Consider the following 17,575-nt stretch of genomic DNA (forward strand, 5'->3'; position numbering starts at 1 on the left):
CTGTAATGTAGATATGTTTGACTATGTCAGGGGAACTGGCTGGCTCAGTAAGTGGAGCATGAGACTCTTGATCTCCAGTTTGTCAGTTCTGAGCACCACATGGGTTAGGTGTAGAAATTACTTAAAAAAAATTTTTTTTTAAATAAAAAAAACATTTAAAAATTATCATTTATCGTTTGAAGACAAATGAGGTTTTGTGGATTAAGGACCCATAAGGTTTTTATTTTTTCAAGCCTTTATTCATTTATTTATTTGTTTGTTTATTTATTTATTTTTTAATGTTTGTTTATTTTAAGAGAAGAGTGTGTGTAGGGGAGGGACAGAGAGGGTGAGAGAGAATCCCAAGAATCTCTGCACTGTCTGGCAGATCCTGACTTGGGCTCAGTTTCATGAACTGTGAGATCATGACCTTACCAAAGATCAAGATTTGGATGCTTAACCAACTGAGCCACTCACGTGCCCCAAGGACCCATATGTTTTGACAGTTGCCAAAGTGGACAGAATAAGGCATCTAATTTTGCTGCTTAGGAAATGGCTTATTGTAGCCTGTTTCAGTTCAGTTAAAACATTTTTATTGAACATGTGTTTTGTCCCAGGTAATGGAGATGTAGGAGTGGATGATACCTTGTCTTCTTGAAGTTTAGAGACTGGAATAGATAAATACAAATTCTAAATTCTGTATAATGGTAAACCAAGAGATAGGATAGGATATAGTAGACACTTAAGCACTTAGCCCAGCCAAGAGATAGGAGGTGATGGAAGTAAGGCTTTCTGAGAAGACCTAGGAGAAGGAGGAATTCCAGGCAGAAAGGAGATGGAAGGACAAAGAGTATGATCTAAAAGGGAAACTGTGGACAGCTTGGTGTAGTGTTAGCTTTTGAGGTAGGAATTGGTGGAATAGGAGATCGGAGACAGAAATATTATCTAAGTTCTAGCCTTATTTTACAGCTATTCTTACCTTGACTGTCACTAACTCTTGAAGTTTGTTTTGAGAAATTTGTTACTAATAATAAAACTAGTGATCTTTCTTCCCCAAGATGAGTACACCTCCCATCCCAGTCCCAGCTTAGGAGCTTCGTTCATTTCTCTCTCCCAGAGAGACTGAGCTCCCAGAGGACTTGTTTGTTCCATCTCTATATTCAGTTATATGCTAGTCAGAATATATTTTTGTCCTCTAGTGATGAACTATAGAAATGATCCCTGGAAGTGTAGTCTTGTCACTCATAACATTTATAAAATGCTTAAATATAAAGAAGTTTCCTTGAAAATAATTTACTAACATAATAATAAAGTGCGTCTTTCATAATTTTCACCCCCTAGAAACATCACTGTTTTTACCACTTTCCAAATTTAGTAAATATTTGAATGATTGAGTGATCCAACATGAATTACTTAAACTAAATTTCATCAATTCAGCAAACATCTGGGCATCTACTATTATGTGACATTTTACAGAGACAGAGATAAGACCGTCATTTCTACTTAGGTTTTTTAGTATTGTTAAACAATATATCTTAAAATGACTGAGGAGTAATGGGAGAAATTAAAAAACCCATTTGACCAGTTTTACTTGTTACATCTTTATTTATTTATTAAAAAAATTTTTTTTAATGTTTGTTCATTTCTTGAGAAAAAGAGCATGAGCAGGGGTGGGGCAGAGAGATAGAGAGGAAGACACAGAATCCGAAGCAGGTTCCAGGCTCTGAGCTGTCAGCACAGAGCCTGACGTGGGGCTTAAACCACAAACCGTGAGATCATGACCTGAGCCGAAGTTGGATGCTCAACTGACTGAGCCACCCAGGTGCCCCTACTTGTTACATCTTTTTAACCAAGTTGCATAAAACAATTGCATGATTAAAGAATGTTTAAAATGAAAAAAACCTCAGAATTCTGTACCTAACAATTACAGTTTTTGTATTTGTTTATTATGCAAGTTTTGTTTCCACAGTGGTAATACCAACTTTTTAGGAGCACCTGGGTGGCTCAGTCTATTGTGCTTCTGACTCCTGGTTTCAGCTCAGGTCATGATCTCATGGTTTGTGAGTTCCAGCCCTGGGTCAGGCTCTGCAGTGGTGGTGCAGAGCCTGCTTGGTATTCTCTTTTCCCCCTCTCTCTGCTGCTCCCCTGCTTACCCTCCCTCTCTCCCTCAAAATAAATAAATAAACTTAAAAAACAAACAAAAAAGAGTCGGGTGGTCAACCAACTGAGCCAGCCACCCCAGTGCCCCTTTTGTAATTAATTATTAGCTTAATTACACTATGGACAGGAAATATATTCCATATGATTCCAATCCTTTCAAATTGATTGAGATACACTTTATTGCTTAGGGCATGGTAAATATTTATAAACAGTCCCAATGCTAGAAAAAAAGGTTTATTTCAGGGTGCCTTGGTGGCTCAGTCAGTTGAGCTTCTGACGTCGGCCCAGGTCATGATCTTGTTTGTGAGTTTGAGCCCCACGTTGGGATTCTCTCTTTCCCTCTCTCTGCCCCTCCCCCACTTGCCTGTGTGCCTTCTCTCTCTCTCTCTCTTTCGCTCTCTCCCTCTCTCTCTTTTGCTCTCTCCCTCTCTCTCCCTCTCTCTCCCTCCCACCTCTCTCAAAAATAAAATTTTTTTTTGTGGGATCTTTGTGGTTTTCTACATATAAGATCTGCAGATAGACATAATTTTACTTACTCATTTCAAATGTAGTTGCCTTTTATTCCTTTTTCTCGCCTAGTTGCTCTGACTAGGACATACAGGAATTTGCTGAATAGAAGTGGAGAAAGTAGGCATCCTTGCTATGTTCTTTATCTCAGAGGAAAGGCTTTCAGTCTTTCTCAATTAAGCATGATGTTCTCTTTGGGATTTTCATATATGACTTTTATTATGTTGATAGTTTCCGATTCCTAGTGTGTTGAATGGGTTTTTATCATGAATGAGTGTTGAATTTTGCTAAATACTTTTTCTGCATCCATGGTCATGATCATGTGATTTTTTTCCCCATTCTGTTAATGAGGTATATTATATTTGCTGGTTTTATATGTTGAACATTCCTTGTCTTCCAGGAATATATCCCACTTGGTTATGATGTATGGTTTTTGTTGTTGCTGTTTGTTTTTATTAATTTTTTTGATTCCAGTATAGTTAACCAGTTTAAAAAAATTTTTTTTTAATGTTTGTTTTTGAGAGAGAGAGACAGAGCATGAGTTGGGGAGGGGCAGAGAGAGAAGGAGACACAGAATCCAAAGCAGGCTCCAGGCTCTGAGCTGTCAGCAGAGTCTGATCAGGGCTTGAACCCATGAACTGTGAGATCATGACCTGAGCTGAAGTTGGATGCTTAACTGACTGAGCCACCCAGCTGCCCCCCATTTGTTTTTTAATTGACATGTAATTGTTGTGTAACATTGTGTCATATAACAAAATAATGTTTTGATTTGATACTCTTTTTTAAGTATAATTTTCAATTTGTTTTGCTAGTATTTTGTTAAGATATTTGCATCAATGTTCGTAAAGGATATTGGTCTGTATTTTTCTTGTGGTGTCTTCATCTGGCTTTGGTATCAGAGAAATACTGGCCTCAAAGAATGAATTACGGAGTATTCCTCCCTATTTAGTTTTTTAGAAAAGTTTGATAAGGATAGGTGTTAGTTCTTATTTAAGTGTTTGATACAACTTCCCAGTGAAGCCATTAGATCCAGGGCTTTTCTTTGCTTTTTCTCTTTCTTTCTTTTTCTTTCTTTGCTTTTGTTTACTCATTATTGAGTCTATCTCTTTGCTAGTTACAGGTTTATCCAAATATTGTTTCTGTGTCATTTAGTTTTGGTAGTTTTTGTTTTGAGGATTTAGGGTTTTATCTAGGTTATCTAATTTGTAGGCATACAGTTCATCTTATTCTCCTAATCCTTTTTGTTGCTGTAGAATCAGTAGTGATGGCCACACTTTTATTTCTGATTTTAGTAATTTGAGTCTTTTTTATTAGTCTGCTAAAGATTTATGAGTTGTGTTGATCTTTTTAAAGAACCAGCTTTTTGTTTTGTCAATTTTTTTTTTTTTTTCTATTCTTGATTCTCTTAATTTTCCCTCTAATCCTCGTTATTCTTTCTGCTTGCTTTAGGTGTAGTCTGCTGTTCCTTGCTAGCTTAAGGTGAAAGTTTAGGGTATTTGAGAGATTTAAAAAATATATACATGTCCTCAGCTATGAAATCCCTCTAAGAACTGCTTTTGCTCTGTCTTTTAAGTTGTGGTATATTTTGTGTTCATTTTTTTTTCAAAGTATTTTCTAATTTTCCACATGAATTCTTTGACTTACTGGTTATTTAGTAGTATATTGTTTAATTTCCCAATTTCCCTTGTCTTTTTAGTTTCTAATTTCATTCCATTGTGGTTGGAGAATATATTCTGTATTCCACTTATTTTAATTTTATTTTTGTGGCCTAATATATGGTCTATCCTTGAGAATGTTCATATATACTTAGGAAGACTGTGTATTCTGTGGTTGTTTGGTAAAATGTTCTTCAAATGCCTCCTAGGCCTAGGCCTAGTGCTGTTCACCCCTTTTATGTTCTTACTGATCTTCTGTCTAGTTCTCTCCATTACTGAAAGTGGGTTTTAAAGTCTCTGTTACTGTTTCTCTTTTTCTATATTTATTTCTATGAGTTACTGCTTTATGAATTTGGGAGTCTGGTTTGTTGTATGTATATTTGTAATTGTTATACCTTCCTGTTAGATTGACATTTTGTCATTATACAATTTCCATGTTTGTCTCTGGTAACCTTCTTACTAACCTTCTTACCTTTAAGTATATTGTGATATTAATATAGAGAAGCTACCCCTTTTTGTTACTGTTTTCGTGTTATTTCCAACCTTTTGCTTTCAACTCCTTTTTTTGAATTTGATATAAAGTGTTTTGTAGACAGCATATAGTTGGATTATATTTTTTGTCCATTCTGCCAATCTCTGCCTTTGAATTGCAGGGCTTTTTTTATTTAATTTTTTTTTTTATTTTAGAGAGAGAGAAAGTGGGATTGAGGGAGAGGGGCAGAGGGAGAAAAGAGAGAATCCCAAGCAGGCTCCACGCTCAGTGCAGAGCTGAATGTAGGGCTTGATCCTGCAACCCTGGGCTCATGAGCTGAGCCAAACTCAAGAGTTGGATGCTCAACCATAAAGCCACTCAGGCGACCCTGAATTGTAGTTTTTTTTTTTAATTTTTTTTTTCAACGTTTTTTATTTATTTTTGGGACAGAGAGAGACAGAGCATGAACGGGGGAGGGGCAGAGAGAGAGGGAGACACAGAATCGGAAGCAGGCTCCAGGCTCTGAGCCATCAGCCCAGAGCCTGACGCGGGGCTCGAACTCACGGACCGCGAGATCGTGACCTGGCTGAAGTCGGACGCTTAACCGACTGCACCACCCAGGCGCCCCAACCCTGAATTGTAGTTTTAAATCCCCATACATTTTATCTAAGTAGTGATAAGGTAGGATTGATGTCTGCCATTTTACTTTTAATGTATCTTATGGTCTTTTTGTACCTCTGATTCTGTTACTGTCTTCTTTTATGTTAAATAGATATTTTCGAGTGTAGCATTTTAAGTGTCTTGTCATTTATATGATAGTGCCCCCTCCCTCCCTAAATACACACACAGTCGTTTTCTTAGTGGTTGCTCTGGTGAAGTAGTTAAGATTGCAATTAACATCTAAATTTGATGCAATGTGGTTTGTATTAATACCATATCAAGACATTCTTTATTCATGAAAATTTGAACTGTTGTTGTCCTTTATTTCAGCTAAAGAGCTCTATAATAATTTCTTGTAAGGCAGATTTGCTAGGGACTCTCCTTTAAATGGAAATACATGCGTAAGTATTTTTTTTAGTAATAAAGTATATACCATGTTAGTTTGTGGAATCAGCTAGGCAGTACTTACTGAGTATCTATTCTTTACCAAGTACTGGGCTAAGTGTTAGATATAGGTAGGATGAGAAGTCTCTTTTTTCTCTTTAGGTGATTACAGTCTCTGAGATCCTACTGTGGGCTTGGTGCTATGTAGACTTTCAGAGAAGCTTTGCTATTATCAAAGTATAATGAAATCATATCGATGCTTTATAAAGCACATAAGTTAACACAAATGTAAGATAATCTGTATTTTTATTTTATTCACTCAATATATTATTAAAAGAACAACAATGTGAGTTTTATATAATCTCTTACCTTAGGTGTCCTATTTATAAAATAGAGGCATTACCTATTTTTATCATGAGAATAAGGGAGTCACTTTTGACTAGGTTAGAAAAAGGTGAAATTCCAAAGTACAATTCACATAGCTCTTTACAGTGTAGTTCTTACTATAGCCTTTAAAACTGGGTATTTTAAATCAAGTTATTAAAAATATTTGCATTCTGGAATCAATAGAAGCAGCAGTAGACTGTTAGCAAATGTTGAGAATATTTTTAGTAACTAAAACAAAAAGTGAGTCCTTGAGTTGCAGTAAGTTCTGTAATTGCATCCCTAGGTCCTTATCTTAAGTTCTATATCAATGTATACTGTTAAAAAAGTTGCTTTAGAAGATATTGTTTGTGGGGCGCCTGGGTGGCTCAGTCGGTTAAGTGTCTGACTTTGGCTCAGGTCATTATCTCACGGTCCGTGGGTTCGAGCCCCGCGTCGGGCTCTGTGCTGACAGCTCAGAGCCTGGAGCCTGTTTCAGATTCTGTGTCTCCCTCTTTCTCTGACCCTCTCCTGTTCATGCTCTGTCTCTGTCTCAAAAATAAATAAATGTTAAAAAAAAATTTTTTTTTAAAAAGAAGATATTGTTTGTTGTACTAGTAGACATCCATGTATTGTACAGTTAAAATTTGTTAAGAGGCTAGATCTCCATTAAATGTCCTTACCAGAATAAAATTTTAAAAAGAGAAAAAAAGACCTTGTTCTATGAGTTAGCTGATTTTATTTTATTTTATTTTTTTTTTTTAAATTTTTTTTTTCAACATTTTTTATTTATTTTTGGGACAGAGAGAGACAGAGCATGAACGGGGGAGGGGCAGAGAGAGAGGGAGACACAGAATCGGAAACAGGCTCCAGGCTCCGAGCCATCAGCCCAGAGCCTGACGCGGGGCTCGAACTCACGGACCGCGAGATCGTGACCTGGCTGAAGTCGGACGCTTAACCGACTGCGCCACCCAGGCGCCCCTGAGTTAGCTGATTTTAAATAGTTCACTCAACTCTAAGTTTTGGATGTGCATGTAAGGATATTGATATCCAAGGATTATCTATGCTGTGGTAGCATTCAATAAACATTGAAATGGAACACAATTTAAGTCCTGTCCCATACATCCAGGCACATACCTGGACCACCTGAGCACATTTTATCTTAGAAATGTAATATAGTTTGGTGTGGACCTCTTCATGGAAATTTTATTAGTGAAAGTGTTTAAAGATCTCACCTGAAGTGTCTTTCAACCATAGCTTTTGGCTCAACAGCCAGTTCTTGATTGTGATTGAAGGAAATGCTTTAAAAATAGCAGTGACAGGGTTTTACAGGAAATTTTACTGTTGAAATGACATGTTGCTGTCCATGAAAGACTGGAAATGGAGATTTTGAACCTGTTGGTTTTTAGATTTGATTTAAACACTTAAAAACAAGTTCTGGCCATATTCATTCAGTTGAAATTGGAAAAAATGTGTTGTATTAAAAAAAAAACACATGGTCTTTGGAATTAATCAGGTTTAATTTTAGGTCTTTACAGTTGTGATGTAACCTTTTCAATCCTCAGTTTCTTTTTTTTTTTTTTTTTAACTTTTTTTTTCTTTTTTTAATTTATTTTTGGGAGAGAGAGAGAGACAGAGCATGAGCAGGGGAGGAACAGAGAGAAAGGGAGACACAGACTTCAAAGCAGGTTCCAGGCTCTGAGCTATCAAGCACAGAGCCCAACGTGGGGCTTGAACCTGCAGACCGCGAGATCATGACCTGGGCTGAAGTCAGATGCTTAACCAACTGAGCCACCCAGGCACCCCAATCCTCAGTTTCTTTATATGTAAAATGGAGACATTGCCATTTCATCATGTGAGGATTAAACAAGATTATGTGTATTGGTTTCTGGGGCTGATATAATAAAGTGCCCCAAACTGGGTGGCTTAAATAATAGAAATTTAATTGTCTCATGGTTCTGGAGGCTAGAAATTCAGTGTTAAATTGTGGGCAAGGGTTGTTTTTTTCCTGAGGGTTGTCATATTTGTTCCAGGCCTCTCTTTAATGTCTAGTTACCTCAAGAGTTTCTTGGTTGGTGGAAGGATTTTTCCCTGTGTCTTCCATCATCTTCCCTCTGTGTGTGTCTGTCTCTGTTTCCAAATTTTTCCTTTTCATAAGGACACAGTTATTTTGGATTAAGAATCACCCTAATTGACCTCATCTTGATTATCTGCAAAGACTCTATTTCCAAATGAGGTCTTGTGGGGTATTGTGGGGCATACTTTTGGGTAAGCACAGTTCACTTCAGTAGTGTATATAAAAAGACTTAGAACCATTGTATTTTTTCCAACTGTACATATAGAGATATTAGGAAAAGCCATTCTGGAATGTGCCTGTCCTGCCTGAGTTCAGATGATATTTCTTCACTCTAGTCTTCCTTGATATTCTCCAAGTGTCTTGGCATCAGGAATTCATCCTTGTGTCTCTTTAAAAAAAAAATTTTTTTTAATGTTTATTTTTGAGAAAGAGGGAGGCACAGAATCCAAAGCAGGCTCCAGGCTCTGAGCTGTCGGCACAGAGCCTGACATGGAGCTGAAACCCACAAACTGTGAGATCATGACCTGAGCTAATGTCAGACACTTAACCGACTGAGCCACCCAGGCGCCCCCCCCATCTTTGTGTCTCTTGTTCAGCTTTCTATTGTGGTTGTTAAGTAAGTTTGTATGCAGATAAATTATGGGTTTAACATTGGTTATTTGGAAGTTTTACTTTTCCAAGGTGAAATCTTTAAGCTCTTCTGAAGAGAAGGGTCATATTTTTCCTTATTATTTTCTCTGCTTCATGAATGCAGGCCTCTCTTTGGTCTGGAATCCTTGCCTGTGTCTAATTTTTTAGCTGTTAAAGTTAGTTGGATTTGGTTGTTATTGTCCGTGAATAATATAATATTAACAGTATGCATTTATATCGACATTATTTTCCACTGTGTTTGCACACATTGTTTTATTTGGTTCTCGTGGTTAATCACTTAAGATAGCATTAGAAAGAGGCTGGCTCAGTCAGTAGAGCATGTGACTTGATCTCAGCATTGTGAGTTTGAGCCCAATGTTGGAAGTAGAGATTACTTAAAAATAAAATCTTTAAAAAAAAAGAAAAAAAGAGCATGGGGGAAAATGAATGCTTCAAGTTTGTGACAATCTTTATCCATGATACCAATAATTTAATGAAACTTTTTTTTTTTTTTTTTTTTGAGATAGCACCTGCACACAAGTGAGGAAGGGGCAGACAGGCAGGGAGGGAGAATCTTAAGTAGGCTCCTCACTCAGAGTGAGCCCAACTCTGGGCTCGATCTCACAACTGTGAGATCATGACTTGAGCCAAATGCAAGAGTTGGATGCTTAATTGACTGAGCCACCCAGGTGCCCCAATGGAACAATTTTTTGTGTTTCTCACTGACTTTGTTATTTTTTAAAATCATCATTATAGTTTCAGTGTAGTTTCTGAATGGTTACATTGTATGTGTGAGTGTGTGTTACATCTTCATTATTCCATAACTTTATCTGCACTTTGCATATTTCATTGAGTTGTCCGCATATTTCATTTAACAGGTCTCTTGTTGGATGTTAACTTTTTGTTGTCATAAATAGCTACTTGAAGTATTTTTCTACAATTCATTTACTTTTTGAGTTTTTCCTTTGGGTTACAATATTAGGCATAGAATTGTTTTCATTTTGATAGTTCATGGTAGAGCAGGTGTTTCTTGATTCTATAGCTTAGGAAACAGGCTAAATTAAGTGACTTGTTTAAGATGACATAATTTGTAATAGAGTCAGAAGACAGAACTCATTACTGCTTTGTCTGGTTATGTGATTCAGCTTCTGGCTTTACCTAATACCACTTATGTTATGTTCCTTCCTTGCTATTAAAAGTATGTTTTTGGGATGCCTGGGTGGCTCAGTCATTTGAGTGTCTAAATCTTGAATTTGGCTCAGTTCATGATCTCAGGGTTCCTGGGATCGGGCCCTGCACTGGGCTCTGCACTAACAGCACAGAGCCTTCTTCAGATTCTCTCTCTGCCTTTCCTCTACTCACATGTTCTTTCTCTCTTCCTCAAAAATAAACATTAAAAAAATGTTTTTTAAAAAATTGCTTGTTGAGATACGGTTGACATTTGAAGGCATGTGTTTTATGGCTATACTTCTGATAATATCACTTTTTTGAAGTAACATGAGGAAGACTGAACCAATATCATGTCATAGATTGATTATGGCTTAGTTTATCATAAAGCATATAATAGTCATAGGGTTTTATTGTTACTGGATGATAAGGCAGTGGTTGAGAGTTTCGGCTGTGGCATTGGACTACCCAGATTTGAATCCTGGCTCTGCCACTTGCTAAATAGCATATGACCATAGGCATGTAGTAAAATAAGAGTAGTAATACAGTATTTACCTTAAGAGAATTAAAAAATGTGTATCTAGCACATAGCAAACAAGTAAATGTTAGCTACTATTTTTAAAGTGATTTAGGACTTGAATAAATCAGCCAATATAATGTTTAGCAATGATTGCCAAATAAATGATCATAAATTATATGGGAACCTACTCAAATTGTAGTTTTTAGTACAGGCAAATAAAAAATTTGTTTTCCCATCCTGTCTTCGTATCTTGGTTTTAAAGTTTCAAAGTTTGAAAGCCAAGTTTCAAACCTTTTTTTCCTGATAACTTACAAACTAATAACAGGCAAAAATGGCCTTTTTTTTTCCTTTCAAAGCATAACATGTAGTCTGTCTTATTTCCCAGTAACTCTATACTTGTAGAACTAATCACAATATTTTCAATAAGGGCATTCCATGGGATTTAACTTCTGTCAAATTATTGTCAAGTTTATTTATTTTCAGAGACAGAGACAGGGTGAGCAGGGAAGGGGGAGAGAGACAGGGGGAGAGAATTCCAAGTAGGCTCTGCGCTGCCAGCACAGAGCCCAATGGAGGGCATGACCTGAGCCAAAATCAAGAGTTTGATGCTTAACCCACTGAGCCACCCAGGCAGCCCTGAAAACAGAGTCTTAAAGTTGAATTGGTAACTTACAAGTCATTGGATTGAGCTCAATTCTTTGATTTCCTTGAGGTGGAGTATTATTCATTTGAATACTCAATTTATTTGAATGATTTCAGTCAGTTCATTTAGCATACTCTTTATTGAATGCTTAATTCATTTTAGGCATTAAGGAGGGAAGATTGAGTCTGGAGGAGGAGCTCACCAAACCTTTTTCAAGACATGGCACTTTCAGAAATTTGTATGCCTCCTTGAAGTAAATGGGAGAGGTTGGTCTTTGTCCAAGTACCCTAGGAGCTTCTTTTGGCTACCTAGGAATATCTCAGTACACTTACAACTCCTTTGGTGTTGTGGGAAGCTCAGTCCTACTGAACACAAAGCTGTCTTCATCTTAAGCAAGAGGTCTGCTTATGGTGTGTTAAAGGCACAGGCATGGGTTTAGAGCTTAGATGGAGGATGTTGGATTGAAGATAAATTAGGCATATTATTTTTGGAGAAAAGATGCAGCTAGAGTCTCTACATTAGACAAGTCCAAGAAGCTTGATTTGTATTCTTTTTATTCTACATGAATGGTATTCCTTGGAGTTGTGCAGTATACCGTTCTGCAGGTCCAAAGTCTGGGTCAGTTGCATTGACACTGCTAGAGCTTAGCCTGTAGCATTCAGGATTATTTCATTAGAGCCATTATTGTTATGTAATTAATAGGAATGTGTATGTTTGAGAAGGATGTCAAATATAACCTGCAGAAGGGATCATAGTCTACCTGCCTCCCCCCCCCCCCCATTTTATTGACATATAATTGACATGTATTTGGGACAACATAGTCCCTTGACATTATTTCTAAATTCTTTTTATAATCTTCCCGCTCTCACCTAGCCATGTTGTGATGCAAAGACTAGGGCAAAAACATCTTCTAGGAATGATTCTGTGTCTTTTTTCAGTTTTTAGGTTTTTATAGTTCAAAATAATTACTTTTTTTCTTTATGAATGTAGGTAGATTACTTATATAAAATAAATATAAGTTGAGAGCTGCTACTGTATAAAGGGCTGTGTTATGAACAATTAAGGCAATTTAGTTCTTTGTAATTGCTGTTAAGCTGGGCGTTTTCATCTAGAATTCTGTGCATTGCTTTCTCAGAAGGCTAATAGTAAAATAGTACACCATTTCAAAGGTTTTGATTCTTACTGATGACCCATGTTTTGTCTGTCTAAAGTGTCAACCCAAGAAAAAGTCTACGCCATTGAAGTATGAAGTTGGAGATCTCATCTGGGCAAAATTCAAGAGACGCCCATGGTGGCCCTGCAGGATTTGTTCTGATCCATTGATTAACACACATTCAAAAATGAAAGGTAATACTAGTAGTTGATTATATATTATAAAATACAGTATGGAATAAAAAATTTGTAGCTATCTTTAGTAATACTCCATTTTTACCTTTGAGTATTTTGTGGATGAATTGTTACTAATATATTTTACCCTTTTGAATTTTTTAAAAGTTTTAGTTTATGATTTAAAAATTCAGTTATTCCATTTATAGATGCCAGGAAAATGTTAGGTTTATTACCTAAAGTTACACATTGTCACTTTGAGAATCTACCTCAGTCTTTAGGTTTGTATCTTTGCTGTTAAGTTTTCAAGCTGAAACAATTATAATGAAGGCTTATGAATTATTTTGAATTTTAAAATCTTGATTTAGAGTATTCCCTTTAATTACTGTACTTTGTTTCTTATTTGCCCTGTTTGAATATCAGATATCTTTTTTTTTTTTTTTAAATGTTCATTCTTGAGAGAGAGGGGACACAGAATCTGAAGCAGGCTCCAGGCTCTGAGCTTTCAGCACAGAGCCCAGTGTGGCACCTCAAAATCATGAGCCGTGAGATGAAGTCAGATCCTTAACCGACTGAGCCACCCAGGCGCCCCATGAATATCAGTATCTTTAAAATAATGTAAGGTGGGGGCCAAAACTTGATCTTAAGCTGCCTTTTTTCTGTTAAGATGTTCTGTGATTTAATTTTAATTTTAATATATGTGTATTTTAGTTTTTGCATAGGTCATATATTCACAATATTTAAAAAATCAACTCCCTCCTTTTCTCTGATCTGCTGTTTCAAAAAGAGTAACCAGTTGTTTTTAATATTTCTTTCTATAAATCCAAGTATATATTCTCATCTTTATTCTAACACAAATGTAGCACTTTTGTTGTTGTTGTTGTTCATGTTCTACAGCGTACTTTTTTTGCTTGTTAGAGGTTTTCCATGTTAGTGCATTGAAGACTGTCTTTTTTAATTTTTTAATTTTTTAAATGTTTATTTTTGAGAGAGAGAGCGAGCGAGCGTGTGTGCGAGAGCTAGCGCTAGCTGGGGAGGGGCAGAGAGAGGGAGATACAGAACCTAAAAGCAGGCTCCAGACACTGAGCTGTCAGCACAGAGCTCAATGCAGGGCTCAAACTCATGAACCACGAGATCGCATGAACTGTGAAATCATGACATGAGCCAAAGTTGGACACTTAACTCACTGAGCCACCCAGGCACCCCAGTTTCTCTCTCTCTTTTTTAACAGCTGCATAGTTTTCCACTTTTTGAATATGCTGTACTTTATATAACCATTTTCCTGTTGATGGACGTTTAGGTTGTTTCTGATCTTGTGTTGTAAAGCCTATACATGCATATTTACATACATACGTACATAACATAAATGCGTCTCTGCACACACAACAGTGTAAAGAATAACTTCCACATATGCATGTCTGTCTGTAGGATGATTTACCAAAAGTAGGATTAATTGCAGGATTTGATTTTATATTTTGAATATTGAGGTATACCTAAAGACCTTTATAGGTTTTTTGTTTTATTCATCTGTAAATCTAAAGTCTAAAGACCTACTGTGTTTTGTTTTATTCATCTGAATTTTTTTTTTCAACGTTTTTTTTTTTTATTTATTTTTGGGACAGAGAGAGACAGAGCATGAATGGGGGAGGGTCAGAGAGAGAGGGAGACACAGAATCAGAAACAGGCTCCGAGCCATCAGCCCAGAGCCCGACGCGGGGCTCGAACTCACAGACCGCAAGATCGTGACCTGGCTGAAGTCGGACGCTTAACCGACTGCGCCACCCAGGCGCCCCTGAATTTTTAAAAGTATTTCTTTTGAGAGAGAGCAGGAGAGGGGCAGAGAGAAACAAAGAATCCCAAGCAGGCTCTACACTGTCAGCGCACAGCCTGACATGGGCTCAAACTCGTGAACTGCAAGATCATGACCCCAGCTGAAATCAAGAGTTGGATCTTTAACCAACACCCCCAGGCAGCCCAGCTCACTGTTTTTTAAATATCTTATTCTTTGTGGGTTGTTTGGACATTTAAGTACTACTAGTAGAAAATTATTTTATTCCTCCCCCTCTGCTCTTACTTGTTGTATTATGCTGTGCACCCTAATTGGGTCCATGCCATTTATTCAACAATTTCTAGCTATATTGTACAGTTAGTGTGCTAGGTATTGTGATCCATTAATGGGCAAAACATCAGTCCTGCTTGCCCTTTTATGTAATTAGAGTCCAGTTAAAGAGATAAGATAACAACAAATAATCAGGCAAATAATTACTTAACTGAGAAGTGTGTCCAAACTGGTGTACAATTAGTGATATAGCAGGGGTACCTAATTTGGACTTGTGGTGCAGGATATTCAGAGGCAGTTATGTTAGTAAAGTTATCTTTGATCTGAGACTTGAGAGGATGAGTTGGCATTAACTAGGAAAAGAAGGAGATGATGGTTCCAGGCACAGAAAATAATGTGTACTCTGGCTTTGAGTGGTCTTCCACCCATAGAGTGATGGAAGGTGGCACAGTATGAAGCTGGGAAAGTTGATAAAATCATGTAGCATCTTTTAGACTTGACTTAAAATTTTTAACTTTATTCTTAATTTTTTTTTAATGTTTATTTTTGAGAGAGAAAGAGACAGAGTGTAATCGGGGAAGGGGCAGAGAGAGGGAGATACAGAATCTGAAGCAGGCTCCAGGCTCCAAGTTGTCAGCACAGAGCCTGACGCGGGTCTCAAACTCACGAACCGGGAGATCATGACCCGAGCTGAAGTCGGATGCTCAACCGACTAAGCCACTCAGGCATTCCTGTACTTTATTCTTAGAACAGTGTGATGCCATTAAAGGGCTATGAGCAGAAGATGATGTGATTTGATATGTGTTTTGTAAACTTTTCTCTGACTGCAGTATAGAAAATGGATTGGAAGAGGTTATAAATTAAGTAAGAGCAAATTGCTAAAAGGGTCATTGCAGTGATTATGGTGAGGCGAATATGGTGAATAGAGAATAAAGAACAACTTAGGAGATAAATCTATATGATTTGGTAATGGATGGGTAATGAGGAGTGAGGGAGAATAAAGTCTTGAGGTTTCTGTATCTTTGGATGGCTCCCAAGATTTTATCTTCACCAGTACATCAGTAAGTGGTGCCATTTAGTGAGAACACTGAAACATCCATAAGGTGACATCTGCTTGTTGTTGTTAACTGAAGCCATGAACAAGGCATGGAGGAGATGGCTTGTGACAAAATGTACAGTGAAAAATAGGGTGGCTTTGCGGAAGCCATTATTTGAGGCCTGTATGTAGCTACTAAGCTTGGAAGAGAGATGGAGGAAAAATCAGAGATGGAAGCGGAAATCCAGGATTATTTGGTATGTGATACTGGTGACTAGTATGTTTTACAAAGGAAGATGTGATTGATTTGGTTGAACTTTGCCTGGAGAGCAAATAAAATGTCCATTAGGTGTAAGGGGGTTGGAGATCAGTGATGTTTTTGGCGTTATGTTGTGGCTGAAGTTAGATTAGACTGGAAGTGGAGACAACGGTAGAGAAGTGGAGATGCGACAGGTAGAAAGATATATGGGGTCCAGAAGAATTGCTAAAAATGGGGATGATCATGTTAGTAGTGCTGATGAGAAGAGTCCTGGAGATAGAGGGTATTGACAGTTGTAAGGGATCAAAGACAGGATCGTAACAGGATTTCGGGAAAAGAGAGAGGTAGATGGGATTCGTATCACAGTGAGAAATTGGCCTCGGTGGGAGGAGAGGTAGCATCCTTAACACTAGGGGAGGGCAAGGGTGCAGTGACTGGAGGTTTGGTGTAGTATACTTGAGGATTCCTGTCCGGCCTGTTTCTCGTGAGTCAAGAATGTGATCACACCAGACAGCAAGTGCCATTACTGACTGGAAAATACCATGTTTTATTTTTGCACTATAAAAAGGTTAAAACTCTTAAATTCAAGACAGCTTCCTATTGACAAAATGACAAAACATGTTAAAATGGATCTATTTAACCTTACAGCTAGTTATCTCATAATACGTCTCCCCCCCCCCCCCTTTTTTTTTTGGTAATTTTTACTTTTGTTTTCATTTCCCTATATTTATGGCCAGCTGTAGTCAGCCAAGTTCTGGAATCCTAATTATTACTCTTAGTAGTTAACGCTCCATTTTTCTTTGAACGTGCTCTTTTTTTTATTTTTTATTTTTTGCTTGTCTCCTTCATAACACATCAACTGGTGGAATCACCAGTCTTGCCATTGACGCTGCCTAGTAATAGGACATTTTGGATAGACTGCTGTCAAAGTTACCTGCTTCCCACCACACTGAAACTATGACCAATATTAATGTCTGACTGTTTTGTAGTGGTATAATTTCCCCTTCCTACCTTTTATTTTGAATATTTCAAACCTATAGACAAATTGAAGAATAGCACAATGAACACCCATATACACTTTACTTGGGCTCAACAGTTACTACTTTGTATCACTTTTTAGTTGATACCAGTGAAAAATTAAAAATTGTACTTCAGTGTTCATATTATTGTGCTCATTCATGTTTATTGTTTTCTTAGCAAAGCCAAATGTTTCAAATGGTATTAGAAAAACCCACATTTTTTTTTTTAAAGCTTTTTTATTTATTTTGAGGGACAGAGCGAGCGAGATAGAGAATGAGCAGGAGAGGGGCAGAGAGATGGAGAAACAAAATCCTATGCAGGCTCTGCATTGTCAGCTTAGAGCCTGACACAGGGCTCAACTCATGAACCCGTGAGATCATGACGTGAGCTGAAATCTGGAGTTGGTTGCTTAACTGACTAAGTCACCCAGGTGCCCCAGAAAACCCAAATTTTTATAAAATCACTTTTAGAAGTCATTGTTTACTTATATACAGTGCACATGATTAAAAAAGTCAAGTGGTTAATTTTGTAAGCCTTGTTTAGAAAACAGTCTGCTCTTTCTATACCCTCTCTTTAAGCTTTAACTGTCAGCTGGATCTTTTGAAAGTTAATTTCTGTATCTCAAAGTTCCTTCTGGATTACTTTTTACTTCTCACTA

At 37.3% G+C, this 17,575-nt stretch overlaps 1 protein-coding gene across 8 annotated transcripts in view; it reads left to right on the forward strand.

The window, feature by feature from the left end:
- The window catches only part of NSD1 (nuclear receptor binding SET domain protein 1), a 148,887-nt gene that overhangs the window by 52,772 nt on the left and 78,540 nt on the right, over positions 1 to 17,575 (forward strand). For all 8 annotated transcript variants that reach the window (XM_058724337.1, XM_058724370.1, XM_058724348.1 and 5 more), the window contains one exon: positions 12,429 to 12,564. In XM_058724337.1, the coding sequence (XP_058580320.1) occupies positions 12,429 to 12,564 (136 nt within the window). The remainder of the gene's footprint in view (positions 1 to 12,428; positions 12,565 to 17,575) is intronic.

The sequence above is a fragment of the Neofelis nebulosa genome, chromosome 1, assembly GCF_028018385.1.
Source record: "Neofelis nebulosa isolate mNeoNeb1 chromosome 1, mNeoNeb1.pri, whole genome shotgun sequence".
NCBI classification, from domain to species: domain Eukaryota; kingdom Metazoa; phylum Chordata; class Mammalia; order Carnivora; family Felidae; genus Neofelis; species Neofelis nebulosa.